Source organism: Macaca nemestrina, chromosome 17 (genome assembly GCF_043159975.1).
Source record: "Macaca nemestrina isolate mMacNem1 chromosome 17, mMacNem.hap1, whole genome shotgun sequence".
In the NCBI taxonomy this organism is placed as follows: domain Eukaryota; kingdom Metazoa; phylum Chordata; class Mammalia; order Primates; family Cercopithecidae; genus Macaca; species Macaca nemestrina.
Genome location: NC_092141.1, coordinates 72111398 through 72137287, shown reverse-complemented (window position 1 = coordinate 72137287; position 25890 = coordinate 72111398). Strand labels below are relative to the sequence as shown.

Below are 25890 nucleotides of genomic sequence, written 5' to 3'. Positions count from 1 at the left end.
TGAACCAACCAACCTTGTAAAACAAGCCCTTATCTTCCTAGCCATTTCTCCATGATTAACTGCCCTAGCCCAAGCCCCTGTGTCTTTTTAAGTTTTTACAATTTACTACTCTTTGTCCAATTTAGTACATATATGTCTGGGTCATCATTTCCCTATGGAGGCATACATGTAAAAATCTGTATGCTTTCCCCCATTAATCTGTCTTATGTCAATTTAATTCTCGGGTCCAGCTGGAGACCCTGAAAGTAGAAGTCAAGTTTTACCTCCCCTATACAGGCAAAACATTCTCTCATTCTAATAATAAAGATGACATTTTCAATGTTACTTGTTCCTTCAATATAACAGAGGTGAAATATTTAAAAATTAATATTAAAGGAAAAAACAAACCCTACCTTGTTCCTTCGTGGTTTACGGAAATGACCAGCTTATTTTCTATCTCTGTAAGGTATTAAAGATCCATTTGGGGCTCCTCTAAAGAACCGGTACTTCTGATGGCAAGATTCTTAGTGACAAATGAAAGAATCATGACTCTAGGTCAGAGCACTCTAAATCTGGAAAAAAGTAAGTTAACCTATTTTCTCCGGGGAGTCAAATAAAACCAGAATAGAATAGAAAAAAAAAAAAATTCTCTGAAAACGGAATGAGGTAGGGGAGTGTGGAACTTGTTTTTAAGGTCAAATTTTTGATTATTGAGTTTCTTTAACGTAAGGAATAAAATATGTAAGAAAGATGCTTCCCACTTACAGAAAGGTATTCTAGAGACCCCTGAGGACAAAGAGGCTATGACTGCTGTACCAACCAATTTCAAAACTACCACTTGCTCTCCCTTTAATATCGGACTCATTTCTTGGTTCTCTCACTAACTTTTCACTATTATGAGTACATGTATGGGTTTTTATCAAAATTCCCATATATCTCAAAAAAACAGGAGCATAATTATATTATGCATAAGGAGACCATGGGATGGTCTAGACCAGAATACCATAAATTTGCAAAAGCACAAATCTGTTATCAAGAGGTTTTTTCTTTGAAATATTTAAAGTTCTCGAAGAAAACAAAAATGTAAATATATTCAGATGAAAATTTTGACAGTATTAATTTATCATTTTAATTTGGCACAAACATTGTTCTATATCAAAATATACCTATGAAAAATAGCGTATTAAGGACAAAATCACATATTTAACTCATTATTTAAATCCCTTTTTTAAAGAATCAAAAATCAGTCTTACTCAGTATTTCTTTTTCTTCTTTGCACTGTCTCAAATTTATGAATGTAGAATTATAAGTGGCATACTGATATACACTTGGATTTTCACAGTAACTGATCTTCAGCAATAGTATCCAAACTAAACCAGTTTAAGTTGTTTAACTTAATCCTTTTAAAAAATTATTGTTAAAAAGTGAATTGATCATTTATGAAAGTAGTTTTACCAGGGAAACTTCAATTGGTACTAAGAAACCACTACTTTAAATTTTAAGTGCCTTGTACAAGTTAAGGATAGGAAGAAACTAAATAGAAGAATGAAAATTTACTTCCTTTAAACGGGAAAGAATGAGTCACAAAATGACTTGTGCTGACTGCATAAGGCTTACATAGCTTTCTGTCTTCCTTCTTCACCAACATGGAGGGATGCAGCATGGAGGTTGAAAGTACCAACCTATGAAAGTAGATGATCAGGGAATAAATCTTTAGGCTAAAATATTGCAGTACTGTGCTAAAAGGGCTTGTAACATTTAAAATTGTCCTGAAGTCCTAGGGAAGCATAATCCTAAAGTTGGAATAAGGGTAATTTACAAAGAAATTCAGAGAATGGAAATAAACCACAGAGCCAAATAAATTACATTTGAAAGCAAAATTTAGTGCAAAAGGTGCCAGTTTATCTCTGAATAGTTATTCATTCAATATATGATCACTGAATATCCAATATGGGTCTGGAACAATGCAGTGTACCAGTGTGCCAGTCTCTCTAACCAGAAATTTCAGAACAAATTATTTCCTCCCATTCTTTTCACTTCCCAGCCACTCTAGTAAACAATTCTTATACATTCTACCTTAAAAAATGTCTTCCTTGTGTATCCTCTGTCTCTTCATTCCTACTATCACTTCTTTAGCCTTTTCATTGTCTCTTAATTAGTACTTCCTCACTGCAGTCTATTCTATACACTGATACCAGAGTTATCATCCCTAAAATATCATAAAAATGTTTTCATTCATAAAACAAATATTACTAAGTACTTGCTATGTGCCAGGCAGGTACTGAGGATACAGCAGCGTAAAAGAGAATGGACTTACATGAAACTTGCACTCTAGTAGGAAAGACAGATAATAAGGCAGAAAAGCAAGACATATAAGATGAATAATGATAATTGCTACAGAGACAAAATTTTAAAGGGAGGACAAAATAAAAAGGTGACATAAAGAAGTGGTTAGAGTCTTAATCTGGTGGCCACGAAAGACTTCACTGAGAAGGTGATTTCTGATTAAAGATCTCAACGAAGTAAGGGAGCTAAGTAACATTCCAGGCATAGGGAGCAGCATGCATAGGAGTCCTCAAGTAGGAAGAGGTTAATGTGGCTTAAAGGAATGAACAAAAATAAAAGGGGGATTTACAGGATACGAAGTCAAAGGTCACCAGGAACAGACGTTATAGAATCATGGAAGGACACAGGTACCTAACCAACTCATGCTCATTTTTATTTTTATTTTTATTTATTTTATTTTATTTTTATTTTATTGACAGGGTCTCACTCTGTCAACCAGGCTGGAGTGCAGTGGTGCGATCACAGCTCACTGCAGCCTCAACCTCCCAGGTTCAAGCGATTCTTTTGCCTCAGCCTCCCAAGTAGCTGGGATTACAGATGTGTGCCACCACGCTCAGCTAATTTTTTTAGTTTCAGTAGAGACAAAGTTTTGCCATGTTGCCTGGGCTTGTCTTAAACTTCTGGCCTCATGTGATCTGCCCACCTCAGCCTCCCAAAGTGCTGGGATTACAGGCATGAGCTACCATGCCTGCCTCATGATCTCTTATTTAAAGACTGTATTTGGCATCTCATTGCTGAAATTCTTTAACAGCCTTCACTATTTGTCACTCCATTCTACCTTCCAACCCTCTCTCCCTACTTACCCATCCCCAAAGATTCTACCTGAAGACAGTAAAAATGAAGAAGGCATCCACAATTGGAAGACATTATGAAACTTCATTCACCGACTTCTAATCATCACATGTGCCACTCTAGTAGAGAATCCCTAACATTTTCAGTAAATACTGTACGAATGTAGAAGCAGGATAAAATTATTGAGACCAATATTCTACAGCATACTTTAAAAAAAAATTACCATCAACTGTATTAACATACATTTAATCAGGAGGAAAGCCATGAAGAAATACTAATGGTAATTAGTTTACATTTAATGTCTTATAGGGTGATTTTTCAAATAATAAAACATAAAAGAAACTGACAAATCAACCCATAACACATAACTGAAACCTATATTTAATATGTTTCCACGAAAAACAAGAAAAAAATTGAAGAGCAAAAACTTAGACAAATTTCTCAAAATATTTCTCAACTCTAGCACAAGAAGCCACCAAATTTTTGGCTACTTGTTCCTCCAGTATAATCCTTAACAACTTAAAATCTCTAACATCTGAGCTGCTACTTCAAAGAAAAGACAGTTTTCAGATCTCAGTTTAGACTTAATTCCACTCAAATGTCTCATTTATTCAGGGACAGCAATATACATACAGTCAGAATTCAATGGCTTCTATTCCTACTAGCTGTGTAATCTTGGGCAATACATTTAATATCTCACCTATAAAGTCTCTCATATATGTGCTATACAGATTAAATTAGGTAATGCATGTAAAAGTCCTTTTCCTCTGTGAAATACAGAACAAATGCAAATGTGTGTATACTCCATCTTGAATAGGGCTGGGTAAAATAAGGCTGAGACCTACTGCGCTACATTCCCAGTAAGTTAAGGCATTCTTAATCACAGAATAAGATAGGAGATCAGCACAAGATACAGGTCACAAAGACCCTGCTGACAAAACAGGGTGCAGTAAAGACGCGGGCCCAAACCCTGTAAAACAAAGATGGCGACGAGCGTGACCTCTGGGCATCCTCACTGCTACATGCCCACCAGTGCCAGTACAGTTTATGAATGCCATGGCAATGACAGGATGTTACCCTATATGGTCTAAAAAGGAGAGGCATAAATAATCCACCCTTTGTCTAGCATATAATCAAGAAATAACCATAAAAATGAGCAACCAGCAGCCCTCAGGGCTGCTCTGTCTAAGGAGTAGCCATTCTTTATTCCTTTACTTTCTTAATAAACTTGCTTTCACTCTACTGTACGGACTAGCCCTGAATTATTTCTTGCATGGGATCCAAAAACCCCCTCTTGGGGTCTGGATTGGGACCCCTTTCCGGTAACAGTTCTATTAAACTTCCAAGGAATAAATAATTTATATGATAAATAAGCACCACAAAATACAGAAATTATCACAATTCATCTTGTATAATTAGTAAAACCGTAATATTAAAACAACAATTAAAGGATGAAAATAAAACAATGGAAATAGATGTGAACGCATGAGTGTGAATACATGTGTCTATCTGATGAGAAGCACTATTACAGAACTGCTACAAATCTGTGGAATATAAACAAAACCAGTCAGTTCAGATTTGTTTCAAAAGCAATTTCAAGGTTCTTAGCACTTAGTTCACTCTCCAGCCATATTTTATTTTATAGCACAGTATCCTCTGCCACCAAATCGGAATCCTTATTTTCTGTTTTAAAGTCACATTTTGATACTTCCTTGAAAGACGTTTCATTTCAGCACAAACTCAAAACTCTAACATCCTCCTGTAAGCCTGTGAAATCAAAACAGGTTATCTATTTCAAAGATACAATGATAGGACAGACAGCAGGTAAATATTCCCATGACAAAAAGGAGAGAAGCAAAAATTAAGGAGTAATCAGCCCCAAGCAAGTCGCAAACTGAACAAAGCAGACATTGAATCTTACAACTCCAGAATAATCTTTCAGCCAGGGCCAGGCACAATGGCATATTCCTGCAGTCTCAGCTACGTGGGAGGCTGAAGTGGAAGAATTGTTTGAGCCCAGGAGTTCGAGTCCAGCCTGGGCAACATAGCTAGACCTCATCTCTTAAAAAAATACACACATACACACATAAAATAATCTTTTGCTGTATGTGCCATCACCTGGACACGCTAGGACAGGGCAGGGGTGAGCTCCCAAGGCCTCAGGCAACCCAGCTCCCACGACTTTGCTTGGCTCAGCCCACATAACTGTTCTCACAGGATAGAGTTGCACACTGGTGCTTACAGCTTTCCCAGGCCAGGATTGCATGCTGCCAGTGGCTGCAGCAGCAGCCCCACTTCCAAGTCCCTCACAGGCATTGCCCTTGTAAGGGAACCTCTGTGGTAGCTCCACCCCATGGCAAGTTTTTGCTTGGGCCTGTGGGCTTTCTATGACATTCTTTGAAATCTTGGTGAAGAAAAGCACTCTTCCACACCTCTTGCACTCTGCACACCTGCAGAATTAGCACCACATAGACACTGCCAGGCTTACTGCATGCGTCCTCTGGAGCTGTGGCACAAGCCACATCTAGGCTCACTTGAACCACAGCATGTTGCTGCCACAGTCTGTGGAATGTACCTTTTGGAGATGTGAGTCAAGCTGCACCTGAGGCCACTTGAGCCACACAGGTGGAGCAGCCAAGCAGCACCACACTGGCATGCAAGGAATAGACACCTGAAGTCCTGGGTAGTGGCCCATCTCCTAAAGCCATTCTGCCTCCTCAGCCTCTGGGCCTATGATGGGTGGTACAGCCTCCAAGATCTCTGAAATGCCTTGGGGACCGTTGTCCTGATGACTAGCACCTGGCTCCCTATTCATGTTACTCTCTTTAGTAACTGGTCATCAAGTCACACTCTTGTTTTGTCTTTCCAAACATTCTTTTTCATTCTTTACATGGCCAGGCTGGGAATTTGTGAAATTTTTACGCTCTGCTTCTCTTTTAACTATAAATTATATCTTTAAATCATCCCTTTGCCCCCATAGATCACTGTACGTGGCCAAAAGTAGCTACACAGCATCTTGAGCACTTTGCTACTTAGATTTCTTTCACCAGAAATCCTGGTTTGTCATTTTTTTTTGAGACAGTTTTGCTCTATCACCAGGCTGGAGTGCAGTGGCACGATCTCGGCTGAATGCATCCTCTGCCTCAGGTTTTAAGCAATTCTCTGCCTCAGCCTCCCGAGTAGCTGGGATTACAGGCACCCACCACCAAGCCCAACTAACTTTTTTGTATTTTTAGTAGAGACGAGGTTTTACCATCTTGCCCAGGCTGATCCTGAACTCCTGACCTCATGATCCGCCTGCCTCAGCCTCCCAAAGTGCTGGGATTACACAGGCATGAGCCACCGTGCCCGGCCTAGTTTGTCATTCTTAAATTCCACCTTCCACAAAGACCTAGGGCATGGACACACTGCAGCCAAGCTCTTTGCTGCTAACAAGAATAGTCTTTATTCCAGTACCCAACAAGATATTCCTCATTCACCTCTGAAATCTCATCAGAATGGTCTTTACTGTCCACATTTCTATCAATATTCTGCTGATGACCACTTAAGTAATCTCAAAGAAGTTCCAGATTCCCCTAGTTCTGGAGATTTCTTGGTGTCTTCACCAGAATTACCCTTAATGCTCTGTTCATGGCAATACAGGCTTTTTCTAGCCTGCTCCTCCAAATTTTTCCCTCTACAATCTATTATTCACTTTCAAGCTGCTTCTACATTTTCAAGTATTGTTATAGCAACAACTCCACTCTCTCAGTACCAATTTTGTCTTAGTCCATTTTCTGTCGCTGTAAAAGAATACTTGAGACTGGATAATTTATAAAGAAGAAAGGTTTATTTTGGCTCATAGCTGTGAAGGCTGGGAAGTCCAAGATCAGGTGGCCCATCTGTTGAGGGCCTCGTGATGCTTCAACTCGCGGCAGAGACCAGAAGGTCGAGTGGGCACATTTGAAAGAGACAGGGGAATAAGGAGGCTGACCTGCTTTATAACAACCAGCTCTCACAAAAGTTAATGCAGTCTCATGAGAAAGACATTAATCCACCTTAAGGACCTACTCATCTCTTAAAGGTACTACCTCCCAACACTGCCACATCAGGGACCATGCCTCAACATGACTTCTGGTGGGAACACATCATATTCAAACCACAGCACCCTGGAAGAAAAAATATATTTTTATGGTATAAAAATACTTGCATTACATACTATTACACATATATAGTTTATTATGAGCATTCATTATTCAGAGCGCAATAAAAATTTTAACTAAGTTCAATATGCCATGTACAAAAAAATTCCAGTGATATGGTTTGGATATTCATCCCCTCCAAAACTCATGTTGAAATGTGACCTGCAATGTTGGAGATGCGGCCTCGAGAGGTATCTGGGTCATGAAGGGTAGATGCCTCATGAAGGGTTGGTGCCCTCCCCATGGTCATGAGGGAGTTCTTACTTAATCAGTTCATGTAAAAGCTGGTTGTTTAAAGGAGCTCCTACTCCCCTCTCTCATTTCCACTCATGCCATGTGACACACCTGATCCTGCTTCACCTTCCCCCAAGAGTAAAAGCTTCCTGAGGCCTCATCAGAAGCCAAGCAGATGCCAGTGCCACACTTCTTGCATAGCCTGCAGAACTGCGAGCCAAATAAACAAACATCTTTTTTTTGTATCACTCAAAGTATTCCTTTATAGCAATACAAAATGGACTAATACAAACAGTCACACATGATTCTAACAACACCTTGTATTTACAGATGAACTGACGTTTGTGTACATGGGGTACCCAGAATTTAACCCAAACTCAAATATTAAGCAACCAGCATACTAAGTACTTAATGATTAATGAATAAATATTCGTTGACAGAAACTAAATACATGATCAATAAAAGTAAAACTTCTGCCTGGGCAACACCATGAGACCTTGTCTCTATAAAAAATTTTTAAATTAGCCAGACTTGGTGGCATGTGCCTGCAGTCCCAGCTATTCAGGAGGCTGAGGCAGGAGGATTTCTTGAGCCCAGGAGTTTAAGGCTGTAGTTAGCTATGATCACACCACTGAACTCCAGCCTGGGCAATGGAGCAAGACTCTGTCTTGAAAAAAAGGAAAAAGAATAAAACAATAAATTGGACTTCATCAATATTAAAAACTTTTGCTTTATAAAAAGCCCTGTTAAGAGGATTAAAAATACAAACTATACAGTGGCTTACACCTGTAATCCCAGCACTGTGGGAGGCCAAGGCAGGCGGATCACCTGAGGTCAGGAGTTCAAGACCAGCCTGGTCAATATGGTGAAACCCCGTCTCTACTAAAAATACAAAAAATTAGCCAGGCATGGTGGCACATGCCTGTAATCCCAGCTACTCGGGAGGCTGGGGTAGGAGAATCGTTTGAACCCAGGATGGGGAGGTTGCAGTGAGCTGAGATCAGGCCACTGCACTCCAGCCTGGCAACAACAGCGAAACTCCATCTCAGACAAACAAACAAAACTACAGACTGGGAGAATATATTTTCAAACCATGTATCTGACAAAGGCTACAATATATAGCGAACTCTCAAAACCCAACACACACACACATCCAATTAGAAGATAGCCAAGAGACATGAAAAGATATTTCACCAAAGACATACAAATAGCAAATAAGTACATGAAAAGATGATTAACATGATGAGCCATTACAGAAATGAAAATCATTCAGTGAGTACAATGTATGTTATTCAGGTGATAGATATTCTAAAAGCCCTGACTTCACCACTAAGCAATCTAGGTATGTAACAAAACTGCAACTATACTTGATACATTTATACAAATAAATAAAAAACTTTTAAAAAAACTACAATGAGATACCTCTATATACTTATCAAAACAGCTAACATAAAGCCAGGCACAGTGTCTCACACCTGTAATCCCAGCACTTTGGGAGGCCAAAGAGGGCCGATCACTTGAGGCCAGGAGTTTGAGATCAGCCTGGGCAACATGGTGAAACCCCGTCTTTACAAAAAATACTAAAATTAGCCTGGGGTCATGGTATGCACCTGTAATTCCAGGTACTCATGCGGCTGAGGCATAAGAATTGCTTGAACCCAGGAGGCAGAGGTTGCAGTGAGTCATGATCACGCCACTGCATACCAGCCTGGGTGACAGAGCAAGACTCTGTCCCAAAACAAACAAAAAAAAAGCTAACATTAAAAATAGTGAAAATAGTGACAAGACCAAATGCTGGTAAGGATGAGGAGAAACTGAATCACTGATACATTGTCGGTAGGAATGTAAAATGGTATAGTCACTCTGGAAAAGAGCTGGCACTTCCTTTATAAATTAACACGCAACTAAAACATGAGCTGGCAATTGCACTCCTGGACATTTGCCCTAGAGAAATGAAAAATTATACAAAACCCTGTACACTAATATTTATCACAACTTTATTTAAAATAGCACAAACTTGAAACAATTCAGCTGTCCTTCAAACAGTAAATGGTTAAACAAATAGTGGTATAACCATACCATGGAATACATGCAATAACAAGCAACAAATATGGATATACGACAACCTGGATGAGTCCTCTGAGAATTATGCAAAATTGAAAAAGCCAATCCCAAAAGGTTACAAACTGTACAACTCATTTATACAACATTCTTGAAGTGATAAAAATTTTTCAAATGGATTAGCAGTTATTATCAGGGGTTAACAAGGGAGTAGGGGTGAGAGGGAAGGAGGTACTGCTACAAAAAGGCAACCCAAGGAATCCTTGTGGTGATGGAAATGTCCAGTATCTCAACTGTTATCCATGTCAATATCCTGGTTGTGATATTATACTATATAGTTTTGTAAAAGATTACCACTGGGGGAATCCAAATATACACAGGAACTCTCTATATTATTCCTTTTTTTGTTTTATTTTTTGTTTTTTGAGACAGAGTAGCACTCTGTCGCCCAGACTGAAGTGCAGTGGAATGATCTCAGCTCAATGCAACCTCTGCCTCCTAGGTTCAAGCAATTCTCTTCTCTCCGCCTCCTGAGAAGCTGGGATTACAGGCGTGCACCACCACGCCCAGCTAATTTATGTATTTTTAGTAGAGATTGGTTTCTCTATGTTGGCTGGGTTGGTCTTGAACTCGCAACTTTCAGTGACCCGCCGGCATCGGCCTCCCAAAGTGCTGGGATTACAGGCATGAGCCACCACTCCTGGCTATTCCTTACAACTGCATGTAAATCTACAATTACTTTAAAGTAAAAGGTTTAATTCAGAAAATGACTGCTCTTTTTTTTTCTTTTTTTCATAGACAGGGTCTTGCTGTGTCACCCAGGATAGAGTGCAGTGGTGCATTTGTAGTTCACTGTAACCTCAAACTCCCGGGGTCAAGTGATTCTCCTGCCTCACTAGGACTACGTGCCACCATGCCTGGCTATTCTTTAATTCTTTTTTTTTAGAGACAGCGTCTCACTATGTTGCCAGGATGGTCTCAAATCTCTGGCCACAAGAGATCCTCTTGCCCTGGCCTCCCAAAGTGCTAGGATTACAGGAGTGAGTCACCATGTCGTGCTGCTGCTGTCATATTGTTCATGAGTTCTAGTAATTACTAGCTCTATAAATTACAAGAAGAAACATTTTTCACTAAAAAGTAATCTCTAACCAATTTGAGGTTTAGTACCCATTGCTGTTTCTTACATTAGAAATAAATATTTTGTTAACAAAAAAATTGTATTACACTCATTCTATGCCTAGTCTGAACAGAAAACCCTGAACCCACTGAGGAGTGACTGGGGAGTATAGAAGTAACATGATCTCCTTGGAAACCTGGAGTTAAAGAAATGTTTCAGAACTCGTTTGGGCTTAAGGGGAACCATTCTGAATAGAAGACCCTCGGGACACGACCCTGTATTCCATGTGCATCAATTTAAAGCTGATTAATAAAACACTGTATAAAAACTAAAATCCTGTACCATAGAACAGTGAACAAAAACTTAAAAAATGAAACTAAATAGTTTTTTTAAAAATCACATTGTTAACTGTAAATTTACAGCAGCCCACACATTTGTATCATTTTAGTAAAAAATAAAAAATTTAATTTAGAAAATATCTGCTACCTTTATCATTTATCTTTATCGTTTACTGATAAGGGATTAGTCATCCTTTCTGTTATGAACCAGGAACATGAATGAAATCTAAAAATCTATAAGTAAAGCAAGGGTGCCAACTCCATTCAGTAGAGGAAGAATAGTCTCTTCAAAAAACGGTGCTAGGGAAATTAGATTTCCACATGCAAAAGAACAAATTTGGACCCTTCCTTCATACCACATACAAATACTAACTCCAAATGGATCCACAACCTAAATGTAAGAGTTAAAAACATAATAACTCTTAGAAGAAAACACAGGAGTACATCCTTATGACCTTGGAATGAAAAGACAACCCCTATAATGGGAGAAAACATTTGCAAATCACATATTTGATAAGAGTTCCTCCAAGCTCTTATCAGACATATAAAGAACTCCGCCAAGTGAATGACAAAAACACAAGCAATCCAATTCAAAAACAGGTAAGGGACTAGAATAGGCATTTCTCCAAAGGTATAAAATGACCATTGATGAAAAGATCCTCAATATCACTAACCATTAGGGAAAAGTAAATCAAAACCACAATGAGATACCACTTCACACCTACTATAATTTTAAAAAAAGAAAGAAAATCACAAGTGTTGGCAGGGATGTGGAGAAACTGGAACCCTCATGCCATGACAGAAAGAATATTAAGTGTGCAGCCACTGTGGAAAACAGTTTGTTAATTCATCAAAAAGTTAAACATAGAATTGCCATATGACCCAGAAATCCCACCCCTATATACCCAAAAGAACTGAAAAAACTCAAACAGATACTCATATCCCAATGTTCACTGCAGCATTATTCACAGATTAAAAAATGAAAACAACTCAAATGCCCATCAAAGGAAGAAAAGATCAACAAAATGTGGCACAACGGAATATTATTCAGCCATAAAAAATTTATTTTGTAGAGACGGGGTTTCACTATATTGGCCAGGCTGGTCTTGAACTCCTGACCTTGTGATCTGCCCACCTCGGCCTCCCAAAGTGCTGGGATTACAGGCATGAGCCACCACGCCTGGCCTTAATGATATTTTTAATTGCTGTACCACCTTATAAAACACTTTTTCAATACATAATCATGTGGTTTAAAATTTTTTTTCTAATTGGAAAAGTTCTGTTAATTTTCTGATGTACAAACATCTTTGTATTCTTGAAATAAATTCTACCTTTTGTAGTACATTACCAGCAATTATCTGTGTTTAAGTTTTACGTACTTTGCTCACTTTTGTTTCTCTATCTCCTGCCTTCCACACATTCTCCAAAGGCTATGTTATGCTTATGATACTAATCTTTCTGAATTCTTGAATATCTGAAATTGCCAGTATCTCCCCACTCCCACCAGCATACTTGAATAATGATTTACCAAAACAATCACACAATGATACCAAACAATAGCATTACTTGATTCAAAGAAGCATATTTGAAGGTTTTTAATGAAATAATTTAAGGTGATAAAGTTAGGAAAAATAAGAAAATATATATAAACATTTAATATATATATGAACTTTTAGAAAACACAAACACATATTTTCTTTAGAGCTCATTTAATTTAAAAGACACTTTTTTTTTTTTAGAAAACTTCAGAGTACTTGCTACAAGCATCAGAAAAAAATAATTTTCACATCATAAATCTTAATTATTGAATTTATAAAATTCAAAGCTAATATTCTCATGTCATTAGAGGGAAAACTCTGACAGATAAAATTTATCTTGTTTTAATAAACTTGATATAAAAACTATTTCTGTGAAATATTTATCTAGTGGCCCACACAAAAATTCAGATCAGCTATTTAAAAGACAAATTAAGACAGATAATTCCCTTCATTACAAATGCTTTTTAAACTAAATACTAAGTTGATTTAAAAAAAAAAAACCTTAAAATTACATACCTATGAGAAAACTTCCCTTATTAACCCTAAAAATAAGCCATGAGCCAAAATTAATATAAAGAATAAAGTATCTACTCAATTATTCATTAAGGGTTAAGGAAAAAACTGTAATAATAAAAACACTAATGTTATCTTTCCATAAATACATTTTCTCTTAATATAACATTTATTGTTGTCTTGGAATAATCTCTTACTATGCAAAAATACTGATTCTCTACAAATAGCATTCTCTGCATACACAATACAAAGCAGTTTTTATAACAATTCTAAATTGTAAACAATTTATGTGAAAAAACAGGGAATAAATATTAGAATCAGACTCCTAAAAATCATTACTGATATAATTAAATACCCAGAAAATCAAAGAAATAAGCTATAATACTACAGTAGAACCTTAACATGTATTGATTTAATAATATAATTTCTACTAACACAGTAGTTATTCAAAAGTCTAGTAAGTAATAATTTGTGCTTTTGCTAAAGCACAGATTTGATGTCTTCCTCTACAGTAAGAGTCACTTGTCTGGTCTAAGGTCAGGTACTCTTGTGAAGTCACAGAAAATGCTAGTGCTGCTGTCAAAAGTAAACAACTGAAGGCATCTATGAAAATGATTCTATGACAGAAAAGAAATTTGGGATAAACTTTTTTTTTTTTTTTTTTTTTTTGAGACGGAGTCTCGCTCTGTCGCCCAGGCTGGAGTGCAGTGGCCGGATCTCAGCTCACTGCAAGCTCCGCCTCCCGGGTTTACGCCATTCTCCTGCCTCAGCCTCCCAAGTAACTGGGACTACAGGCGCCCGCCATCTCGCCCGGCTAGTTTTTGTATTTTTTTAGTAGAGACGGGGTTTCACCGTGTTCGCCAGGATGGTCTCGATCTTCTGACCTCGTGATCCACCCGTCTCGGTCTCCCAAAGTGCTGGGATTACAGGCTTGAGCCACCGCGCCCGGCCCAAACTTTTTTTTAAATGTCAAATTTGAAAGCAGCTTGAATCTATAACATGATTAGTCCCAACATAAATTTAGAAGAAAACATGAAAAAGTGAACAGTGAGGTGATGTCAACGAAAACAGAGAAGTAAGGACATCCAGAAATTCTCTCCTCCAAAAATGCAATAAGAAAATTGGCAAAATTGTCAGAATAAACTTGGTCAAAGGCTTGCAGCAATCCAGGCAATATATATTCAAGAATAATGGCTGAATGTTAGTTTAAAAAACAGCAAGTTTTGTGGCATTTTGACTTGCTCTATTCCCATCCCCTTCTCTTCAGCTATGCAGTAGCCTCAACAGTCAACAATCTACAGTCATGAAAGGGGCAAAAGAGAGCTGTAGTTCCTTCAAAGTTTTATTTCCAAAAAATTGTCATTATTTCACCTGTCTAGTAGTTCCTGGGAATATTCCACCCACAAAGTTGTCTATTTGATCCTACTCAGAGCTTGCTCAGTATAAAAAGTCCCTTGACAAAGCCTGGAAGGCACTTTAGAAAATTTTTGTCTAGTATGAACTGACCACTAAACAAACCAACCTGAGACTTTAGTGGCCATGCACAGTAACACAGACTCTGGAGAATTAGTTCCGAGAAGTCACTAAACAAATAATCAAAACAACATAAATAAATCCCTGGGGAGGAGGAAAATCTGATTTCCAGAGATAACACATTACATAATCTAAAGTGTCCAGGATTCAACAAAAAATTACGAGACATACAAAGATACCAGAAAGTATGGCCTATACACAAGGGGCAAAATGCAAACAATGGACATTGTCTCTGAGGGAAGCCCTGATGTTGGAGATACTCAGCAACTTCAAATTGCCTATTTTAAATATGTTCAAAAGACTACAGGATACTATGTCAGTAGAACTTAATGTAAATATGAGAACAATGTCTCACCAAATAAAGAATACCAACAGAGATTTAAAATTTTTAATGAATCAAATAGAAATTCTGGAGTTGAAAAATTCAATAATTGAAAAAAATGTCAGTAGACATGATAGCAGACTTGAGCAGACAAAAGAAAAAAATCAGTGAATTTAGAGATAGATCAATTGAGATTACACAATCTGAGGAACAGAAAGAAAAGTACGAAAAGCATATAAGTCAAAAGAAAATATCCAGCATAAAGCATATAAAGACGAAAGGATTAAGAGAAAATGTAGGAGTCAGAGATGATATGTGTATGGTCTATCAAATGTATAACTGGAGTTTCAGAAAAAAAAAAAAGATAAAGAAAAAAATGAGAGAAAAACTAAAATCTGAAGATATAATGGGTTAATAGTTTTCCAAAACTGACAAAAGACATGCCACAGAGTCAAGAAATCCTACAAACATGAATAAAAACATGAATAGACAATAAAGATTTCTTTTTTTTTTGGGACAGGGTCTCTCACTCTGTCGCCCAGGCTGGAATGCAGCGGTATAATCTTGGCTCACTGCAACCTCCGCCTCCCAGGCTCAAGAGATTCTCCTGCCTCAGCTTCCCAAGTAGCTGAGATTACAGGCATGTGCCAACACATCTGGCTAATTTATGCATTTTTAATAGAGACTGGATTTCGCCATGTTGGCCAGGATGGTCTTGAACTTCTGGCCTCAAGTGATCCGCCTGCCTCAGCCTCCCAAAGTGCTGGGATTATCAGGCATGTGCTACCACACTTGGCCAGAATATAAAGATTTTTTTCAATGATAAAGATAAAAAAGAAAATACTCTTAGGCATACCAATATAAATCTAGAAAACGTCAGAGAGAAAAATGGCAGGTTGCCTTTAAAGGAGTAGCAATTAGACTGACAGCTGATCACCAGAAAAAAATGGAAGAAGCCAGAAGACAATAAATAACATTGTAAAATACTGAAAGAAAATAACTGCACCCTAGAATTATAGTCACATAAAAGTATCCTAGAAGTAACCAGGCAGAGTGGCATCCACTTGTAGGTCCAGCTCCTCGGGTGGCTAAGGCAGGAGGATCACCTGAGGCCGGGAGTCTAAAGGCTGCAGTGTACTAGGACTGCACCTATAAATAGCTACTGCACTTCAACCTGGGAAACACAGAGAGACCCCATCTCTTAAAAAAGAAAAAAAATCTTACAAAAATGAAGGCAAAATGAAGACATTTTCAGACAAACAAAAGTAAAGTTTGTCATAGACGACTCCTCATTAAAGGAAATTCTAAAAGAGTCTTCTTGGCCAGGTATGGGGGCTCACGTCTGAAATCCCAAAGCTTTGGGAGGCCAAGGCAGGAAGATCACTTGAGGCTAGGAGTTCAAGACCAACCTTGGGAAACGTAACAAGATCTCATCTCTACAAAAAAAATTTTTTTTAAATTAGCCAGGTGCAGTGGTATGCACCTGTAGTCCTAGCTACTCCAGAATCTGCGGTGGAAGGAATGTTTGAGCCTGGAGGTTTGAGGTTACAGTGAGCTATCACAGTGCTATTGCATTCCAGCCTTGGTGACAGCAAGACCCTGTCTCTAAAAATAAAATAAAATAAAACAAAACAAAGGGTGTTATTCAGATAAAGTTACTTCTATCTAGAAAGTTTGGGGTGCAGGAAGGAATGAAAATCAAAGAAAGGGTAAAATATATGGGCATATCTAAGTAATAGTGATTACATAGAACAGTAATGTCTTGTGGAGGTTAAAGATAGGTGAAGAGAATCTAAAGCTCTTGCACTGTCCAAGAAGAGGGTAAACATATAAATATCAAACTTCGATAAACTTAGGATTGTTTTAATCTTTAGGTAACCATTGAAAAAATTTCAAAAGGGTATATAATTTCAAAGTTAATAGAGGAAAACATGGAATCATAATAAATGTTTTGAGTCCAGGCATGGTGGCTCACACCTGTAATCCCAACACTTTGGAAGGCCAAGGCATGAGGATCACTTGACCCCAGGAGTTCAAGAACAGCCTGGACAAAGTACTAAGATCTCATCCCTACAAAATATTTTTTTAAAAAATTAGCTGGGTGTGGTGGTGTACACCTGTAGTCCCAGCTACTCAGGAGGCTGATGTGGGAGTATTGCTTGAGCAAAGGAGGTTGAGGCTGCAGTGAGTTGTGTTTGTGTCCCTAGACTCCAGACTGGGCAACAGAGTGAGACCCTGTCTCAAAAAAAAAAAAAGTTTTGATCGATGCAAAAGGAGAGAGGAAAGAGAAAGAAAGATAGGAGAGAAAGAAGCATAGAATGGATACGCCAAGTAGAAAGCACACAGATACCTAAATATATGACTGACCAAATTAATGTAGACCAGACTTTCTTAAGAGAAAAAAAAATGTCTGAATAAAAGAAAAGAAAACCCAACTATATGCTATTAACAGCATAAGCACACAGAAATGTTGAGAGTAAAACTATGAAAGAAGTCATATTTTGCAAATACTAATTTAAAAAACCCTGCAGTCCTTATACTAATATGAGAGAAAAAATGAACTTTTAAACAAAAGTCACTATTAGAAATAAACAGAAACATTTCATAATGGTAAAAAGGTCAATTCACCAGGAAGATATAACAATCCTAAACTTGAATGTTCCTAATAAGACAGTTTCCAAACATATAAAGCAAAAATTCTCAGGCACCAGCAGGAGAAATAAGCAAATTCACAATCATAATGTGGTATTTTGTCACACCTTTCTCAGTAAATAATTTTTTAAGTAAGGAAGGATATGAAATGTTTGAGTGCCATCATTAACAAAACTGATCCACACTGAATCCAATAACTACAACATTCACATTACTTTCAGGTACATTCAGAACATTTACCAAAACTGACCATATAACGAACTGTAAAGCAAATCTCAATAAATATCAAAAGAATAAAATAATACAGAATAGATTCTCTAATAGTACAATTAAGCTAGAATTCAATAAGAAGAAGCATGACATAGTAAAAAAAACACACATACAAAAAAAAAAACAACAAAAAAACATATTTGTCTTTGCTCATTTCCTGGCACACGGGTCTAAAACTTTGAGTCTTCGGAGTGATAAGTGGTTTTCTATATGCTAACGGGATGAATGGTAGGTACCTGGGGGCTCCTGAACAGCCTCAGGACACGTGCTGGCTGCCAGGGGGGCCAACCATGAGAGTCAGCCTTACCCTCTAACTTCTGGAGAGGAGAGATGGGCTAGAGGTTGAGTTCATCACCAATGGCCAATTAATTAACCATATCTGCATAATGGAGCCTCCATAAAAACCCAAAAGGATGGGGTTCGACGGGATTCTGGGTTGATGAACACATGGAAGATGCTGAGAAGGTGGCATACCCAAAAAGGGCACAGAAGCCCATGGCCCTTTCCCCCATACCTTGCCCTACCCACATCTTCCATCTGACTCTTCCTGAACTGTATTCTTTAATAGCCCAATAATCTTGTAAAGAAACTGTTTTCTCGAGTTGTGTGCACCATTCTAGCAAATGATAGAACCTGAGAAACGGGTCATGGGAACCTCTGATTTGTAGCCAAGTCGGACAGAGGTTGTGGGTAACCTGGGGATCCACCACACGCAATTGGTATCTAAAGTGGAAAGCAGTCTTGTAGGACTGAGACCATAACCCATGGGGTCTGTGCTAACTCAGGGTAGACAGTGTCAGAATTGAATTTAATTGTAGGACATTCAGTTGGTGTCTACCAGAGAACTGAACTGAATCACTGTAGGAAAAAAAAACCCCACATATTTGGTGGCCAGAAACGTTGGTGTGAGCAGTGGAGGAAAAAACAGTTTTCCTTTTGTTGATGTAGGGGAGTTTGTTCTTGCAATACGATAAACAAAAACTCATCAACAGTTTGGAAATCAGTAAATACACTTCTAAATACTCATGGGTCAAGAAGAAATCACAATCAGAATTACAGAAACATTCTGAAATGAATGACAATAAATACAGTACCAATATAAATTTACAAGAAAAATAAGTTGAAAAGATTATGAAGAATACAATAAAAGTCTACCACTCATTAATAAAAAACAAACATTCTAATACATTCCTTTTCAATATTTTTTACCAAGAAAGTATATACAGTTTTACCTCAAAAGCCTAAGACTTAACCCCTTGTTCTAAAAAAAAAAAAACCCATAAACTTTATTTTAATGGCTATAAAAATGTTCAACTGATATTTCACTTTCTGTATAAATCTTTGAGGACAGTTATTTTTATAATTTCCTTCCCCAGTGAGTGCCTAGGATTGCAATAATTTCACGTGTTAATTCAAAAAAATAAACTTAGGTCTAGAAGGTTTTTAATAAGCAAATGCACAGAAACATTACTCTCTCATATATTAGAAATAAATATTTTTTCTTCACAAGGTTTTCTTTTCTCTCGACTGTTCCTGATAAGCATTCAAGTGTTCCTACCTCTTGTATGAAAGCCCAAAGAAATGTAAACTTTCTTTTAGGTTCTAAGTTAAGCATTTAACAAATTGTTACAGCATTAATTCAGGACCCTAAAAGAATTTGCATTTGTAAAATATCATACATAATAAATGTAGCATAGTCACTTACCACTTGACCTGTTTTTACGACTTGATTTCCCACCAGTAAGCAGCATCTTGAGACTATTCCGAAACATGGTTATACTATTCTACTGCAAAACTGTAAAAGAAAATATAGGAAAATGTGTTTAAGAAAACTTGATTTTCATAGCATAAGAGGGTGGCTATAGTCAATAACTGTACATTTTTTAATAACTTAAAGAGTGCAACTGGACTGTTTGCAACTCAATAAATGATTGAGAGGACAGGTACCCCATTCTTCATAATGTGCTTATTTAACATTGCATGCCTGTATCAAAACATTTCATGTACCCCATAAATATATATACCTACTATGATAAAAATTTTAAAAGAAAAAAGAAAACTTGATTGTCTATCCAAAATACTAAGAATTAATTTAAAATTCATTATAAAGAATTAACTAAATTTACCCCATAAATATATACAACTATTATTTACCCATAATAGAAAATTTAAAAAATAATAAAAGTGGTAAACCAGAAAAAGATAATTAACTATGTTTAAATATATAGTACACAACTGTAACTATATGACAAAAAAGACTATTAAACATTTAAATAGTTCCTTAAAAAAATACAATACTTTTGACTACCCTAAGAAATAAAAGCAGCTATCACTGAGGATGCACAGAAATAGAAAACACAATTAGGGAGCTATAAATACTGTCTACCTTTTACTTGACTCTCCATTCTTGGACAATTTTCCCACATGATGCACAAACACACATCCCCACACACACACATTCTAGAAACCGACCGTACCTGCAGAATTTCTACTGGTCAAGCCAGAATTCTATCTCCCAAGACTACAGCTATGCATGAATCCGTGCCTACTCCATGTCCCACTCCTACCAAAGGAAAACTCTCTGACTGCTTTGCATTACATTCACTCTCACCTTCCCAATAATTTTATTTTAAAAAATCATCTTCCTTTTCTCTGAAACAGCTTTAATGTTTTTTCTCTCTCCTGAATCATTCCAATCATAACATAAACATATTTTAGTCTATCTTGTTCAAAAAGAAAGCCCCACTCTTTACTCCACCACAATTCAATGACGGCTCTTATATCCTCACTCTTCTTCACAGCAAAATTTTCCAAAAGTGGTGTAAGTACTTGGTGTGTCCGGCAGATTAAATAGAGCAAACATGAAGTGGGACACAGGTCAACAGAAAATATCCAAACCAAAGCATAGAGAGATGAAGACAAAAAATTATAGAAAAGAGTACCAGACGCATATGGAACCACTGAAAAGTTCTATCATAACTGAAAGTTCATAGCAGTGTGAAAACTGGGAAGAAACAATATATGAAGTGCTAGCAACCAAGAATTGTCTAACATTAATTAAAGACATGAAGCCACATCTGAAGAAGCTTGTCAAACTCAAGCAGAATAATTACAAAGAAAAACACTAAGTAAATCATAGCCAAACTGCTAAAAACTAAAGACAATCTTTAAAACAGCCAGACCCCCAAAAAAACACATTTAAAGTAGCAAGAATCAACAGACTGAAAGATACTTTCAACAGAAATGATGAATAGCAGAAAATGATTTAAAAATTCTGAAAAAAAAAAAAACTGGTGCCAATCAAGCAATTTACTCTCAGTTTAAAATATCTTTGCAAATGAAAATCAAAAGAAAAAACAAAGAATTTATTACTAAAAGGGAGTTCTTCCACCAGAAGGAAAATGATACTAGACAAAAGCATATACATGCAAAAAACAAGAGCCACAGAAAGGGTAAACATGTTCTTAAGTATTAATAATAATGACTATAAAAATAACATTGATAGTCTGTTCTTTAAAATATATAGATTTAAAATGCATGACAACAATAAAAAAGGAAGGAGTAGGGTAATGGAATTGAAGTTTCTAAGATATCTGTATTACCCGAGAAGAGAAGTAATAATTCATGTTAGACTTCAATAACTCAAAAAGTCATGTAGTAATCTCTAAGATATTCACTAAAAGCAAACTGAGGAGATAAAAAGAATAAGTAAAAACATTTGACTAAACCAAAGAAAGTAAGACGTAAGAGAAAAAGTAGCATAGATCTGTGGATAAATGTAAGACAAATAGTAAGGTTTATAACTTAAACTCAAATTATATCCATTATTATGTTCAACACTCTAGTAGAAGACTATAAATATAGAAGAACCGAATGCAAAATGATACGAAAAGATATACCATTCAAACTCCAACAAAAAGAAAGGTGGCATCACTATGCCAGTATCAGGCAAAGTACACTTAAGGCAATACGTATTACTAAAGATAAAAGCATTTCTTAATAATTAAAAAGTCATATCAACAAGAAGATAGCATAATTCTTTCGTCTGTATTGAGACAGGGTCTCATGCTGTCACCCAGGCTGGAGAACAGTGGTGTGATTATAGCTCACTGCAACCTCAAATTCCTGGGCTCAAGTGATCCTCCCACCCCAGCCACCGAAGTAGCTAGAACTACAGGTGTGAGCTCCCACACACCACTAATTTTTCTCATTTTTTCTAAAGATGCGGTCTTACTATGTTTCCCAGGCCAGTCTCTAACTTCTGGGCTCAAGCAATCCTCCCACCTCGGCCTCCCAAAGTGCTGAGAATACAGGCGTGAGCCATCACATCTAGCCAAGATAGCACAATTCTAAATCAATGGACCCCATAAGAAAGCCTAAACACATTTAAAACAAAAAGTATACAAAACTAAAAGGTGACAGACAAATCCAGTTACATGGGAGACCAACACACCTTTGTCAATAGCTACAAGACCAAGTAGACAAAAAAAAAAAACTATGATATATTTGAACTACATGATTAAATAACTAGACTTGAATATATATAAGCAAATTTCTCTTCCAAATAAAAACAAACTATAACACAAAACACATACCAAAATGGACCATATGTTAGGTCATAAAAGTATCAGCAAATTTTGAAATCTTTCAGAGTATATTCCCCAACCACAAAGCAATTAAGCTAGATGTAAGTATTTTTTAATCTAGAAAATCTCCTACTGCTTAAAAATTAAGTGATATACTTCTAAATACCCATTAAGTTGAACAAAGTAAATAAATCACAACAGGTATTTTTAAATATTTGTAATGAGTGATAATAAAAATGACTTATGGGAACTCACAAGATAAAACTAAAGCAATGATTTTAAAGGAATTTATACCTTAAATGTATGTATTAGAAGATGAAAATCAGTATCTAAGCTTCTATTTCAAAAAGTTCAAAAGCAAGCAGCAAATAGAACTCAAAGAAAGTAGAAGGAAGGAAAAGAGTAAAAAGAAAAAAATGAAATAGAAAACAAATGCAAAACATAAAATCAACAAAGCCACACATCAGATTTCTGAAAAGTATTAAATCTGCTAAACCAAGGCTGATTAAGAAAAAAAGAAATCACCAATATCAGAAATGAAACAGACGACATCATTTCAGAGCCTTAATTTTAAAAATAAGATATTATGAACAACTTTATACCAAATTTAACATTTAACATAAAATGTATAAATTCTTTGAAAAATACAACTTGTCAAAATTAACAAAATGTTAATTTAACCAAAATGTTAAGAAAGTATAAAATAGCCCGAAAAAAAAAAAAAAAAGAAAGAAAGAAAGAAAAAGAAAAACGAAAAGGAAACCTGGTTTTATTAATCTTTTTAGCCACAATGCCTAGTTCACGGTAGGCTCTCAATATTTCTTGAATGAGTAAATAAACTGAGCAAAGACACGATTCATCAGATTACTGACTTAGTAAAGAAGGGGCATAATAAAAGTAAGTTTCATTTGGCGAGAAATGACCTTAAATCAACCAGAACCATGAGGACTACCTAGACTGAATGTGTACCAGGGAATCAAGAAAAGGCATGAAAATTCTAGGAATAGTTCAAAATTTTATCTGAGAGAAAACCAAGAAAATTCTAGGCTTACTTAGAACTTCTAACTCAAACTCTGATTATTTTCACACAGTTGTCCAAAGTTTCGAAAGGAAAAAAATGTATAAGCACAGATTATCATTATCATAAAAACAGCAATTTATTACTTAAAATTTACTAAGAGTCAAAAAAGACCAGGAGAACATACTTAAGTTGATTTAGGTAAAATATTTTGATGGGTGGCATAAATTACAGTGATGGCTACTTTTTGAAGATGTAGAGGGTTTTTTTTTTTTTTGCTAGTTCTAAAACTTTTTTAAATTACTTCAATATATAGAAAAGTAAAACATAAAGCTACTCATCTCATAGTTACATTTTGATTAAATGATTTTCCTCAAGTTAACATACCAATAGAAAACTGATCATAATAAAATATTAATATAGGAACTCCACAAATTGAAGCTAAGTGGGAGAAGGCAGTTTGGTCGAATTGCCACTAATATATATCTAAATTTTACCCCACTTTTCCAAATTTTATATACAAATTTTTATTAAAATGTTCACTCAGGAGGAATCATGAGATAAATTCCTGACAAGTGAAATATCTGGACACGAAAATAACAAGCCATTCACAGGCCCCCAATCATTTCTTACTTTCTTATACTTAGCTGATTTGAACATTATGTTATCTACATGGTCCCTAAGTTTTTAGGTTTGTGACACCCGTTCTAAACCATTCAGGAGGAGTACTGACTTCTTAATGGTCCACCAAGGCAGGAGACTCAATAACCTATTTCAATGTCTTCTTCCGCTATATTATCAACAGGCAATCAATTTTCATTTTCAATGTTCATCCCTCTTGTATATTTAAAGCCCTTTTCTTACCCTGTTGTTTAAAAAAAAGTAAAACATTCCATGCATACAAATGTTTATGTAATTAATAATGTAATCAAATTAACTATTAAGTACTTCTGTACTATTCTGATAATCATGACATCATGTTAATATTTCCATTCTAATGCCAGCTTTTTATTTTATTATTGTAGATTCAAGGGGATATGTGCAGATTTGTTTTCTTGGCAAAATGCATGTGACAGGGTTTGGCGTACAGATTTTGTCACTCAGGTAATAAGCATAGTATCCAATAGGTAATTTTTTGATTCTCACCTTCCACACCCCTCCATCCTCAAGTAGGCCCTGGTGTGTGTTCTTCCTTTCTTGTGTCCACATGTGCTCAGTGTTTATCTCCCACTTGTGAGAACATAAAGTAAATTATTTTCTGTTCCTGCATTAGTGTGCTTAGGATAATGGCTTCCAGCTCCTCTGCCCATGTTGCTGCAAAGGACATGATCTCATTCTTTTATGCCTGCATAGTATTACATGGTGCATATATACATTTTCTTTATCCAGTCTACCGCTGATGAGCATTTAGGTTGATTTCATGATGTTGCTATTGTGAACAGAGCTATGATGAACATCCAAGCACATGACTTTTTGGTAGAACAATTTACATTGCTTTGGGCATATACCAGGGATGGCCAATCTTTTGACTTTCCTGGGCCACAGTGGAAGAAGAATTATCTTAGGCCACACATAAAACACATTCATGCTAGTAACAGTTGATTAGCTTTAAAAAAAAAAAAGTTGCAAAAAAATCTCATGTTTTAAGAAAGTTTACAAATTTGTGTTGGTTATCTAAGTCTCTAACAATTTGTTTTATGAATTTGGGTGCCCCTGTGTTGGGTGCACATATGTTTACAACAGTTAGGTCTTCCTGTTGAACTGAATCCTTTGCCATTATGTAATGCCTTTTTGTCTCTTTTGACCATTATTGGTTTAAAGTCTGTGTATTAGGCTGTTCTTGCACTACTATAAATACCTGAGACTAGGTGATTTATAAGAAAAGAGGTTTAATTGGCTTGCAGTTCTGCAGGCTGCACAGGAAGCATAGCTCCACCATCTGCTTCAGGGGAGGCCTCAGGAAGCTTTTACTCATGGCAGGTGAAGCAGCAGCAGCCACAGGAAATGGCCAGAGCAGGAGTGAGAGAAAGAGCGCGTGTGTTGGGGGGAGGTTTCACACACTTTCAAAATGACCAGATCTCATAAGAGCTCACTCACTACTGTAAAGGTAGCATCAAGCCATGAGGGATCTGTTCCCATGACCCAAATACCTCCCTCAAGGCCCTGCCCCATCTCCAGCATTGGGGATTACAATTCAACATGAAACTTGGGCAGGGACAAATATTCAACTATATCAGTCTGTTTTGTCTGAAATTAGAATAGGAACCCCTGCTTTTTTCTGTTTTCCATTTGCTTGATGGATTTTTCTCCATCCCTTTACTTTGACCCTATGTGTGTTGATATTGATATGTGTGGATTTGATCCTGTCACGTTATTAGCTGGTTATTATGCAGACTTGACTGTGTAGCTG

The 25890-nt window shown here is 36.6% G+C and overlaps 1 protein-coding gene across 4 annotated transcripts in view; it reads right to left on the bottom strand.

Moving 5' to 3' along the window:
• LOC105483054 (tetratricopeptide repeat, ankyrin repeat and coiled-coil containing 2) overlaps nucleotides 1-25890 on the bottom strand; it is a 475702-nt gene that overhangs the window by 403991 nt on the left and 45821 nt on the right. For 3 of the 4 annotated variants that reach the window (XM_011743607.3, XM_071083397.1, XM_011743615.3), the window contains exon 2: nucleotides 19582-19671. In XM_011743607.3, the coding sequence (XP_011741909.2) occupies nucleotides 19582-19648 (67 nt within the window). In that variant the 5' untranslated portion in view covers nucleotides 19649-19671. Of the gene's footprint in view, nucleotides 1-392; nucleotides 1036-19581; nucleotides 19672-25890 lie in introns of those variants that run through there. The other variant, XM_011743612.3, reaches the window with a different exon arrangement.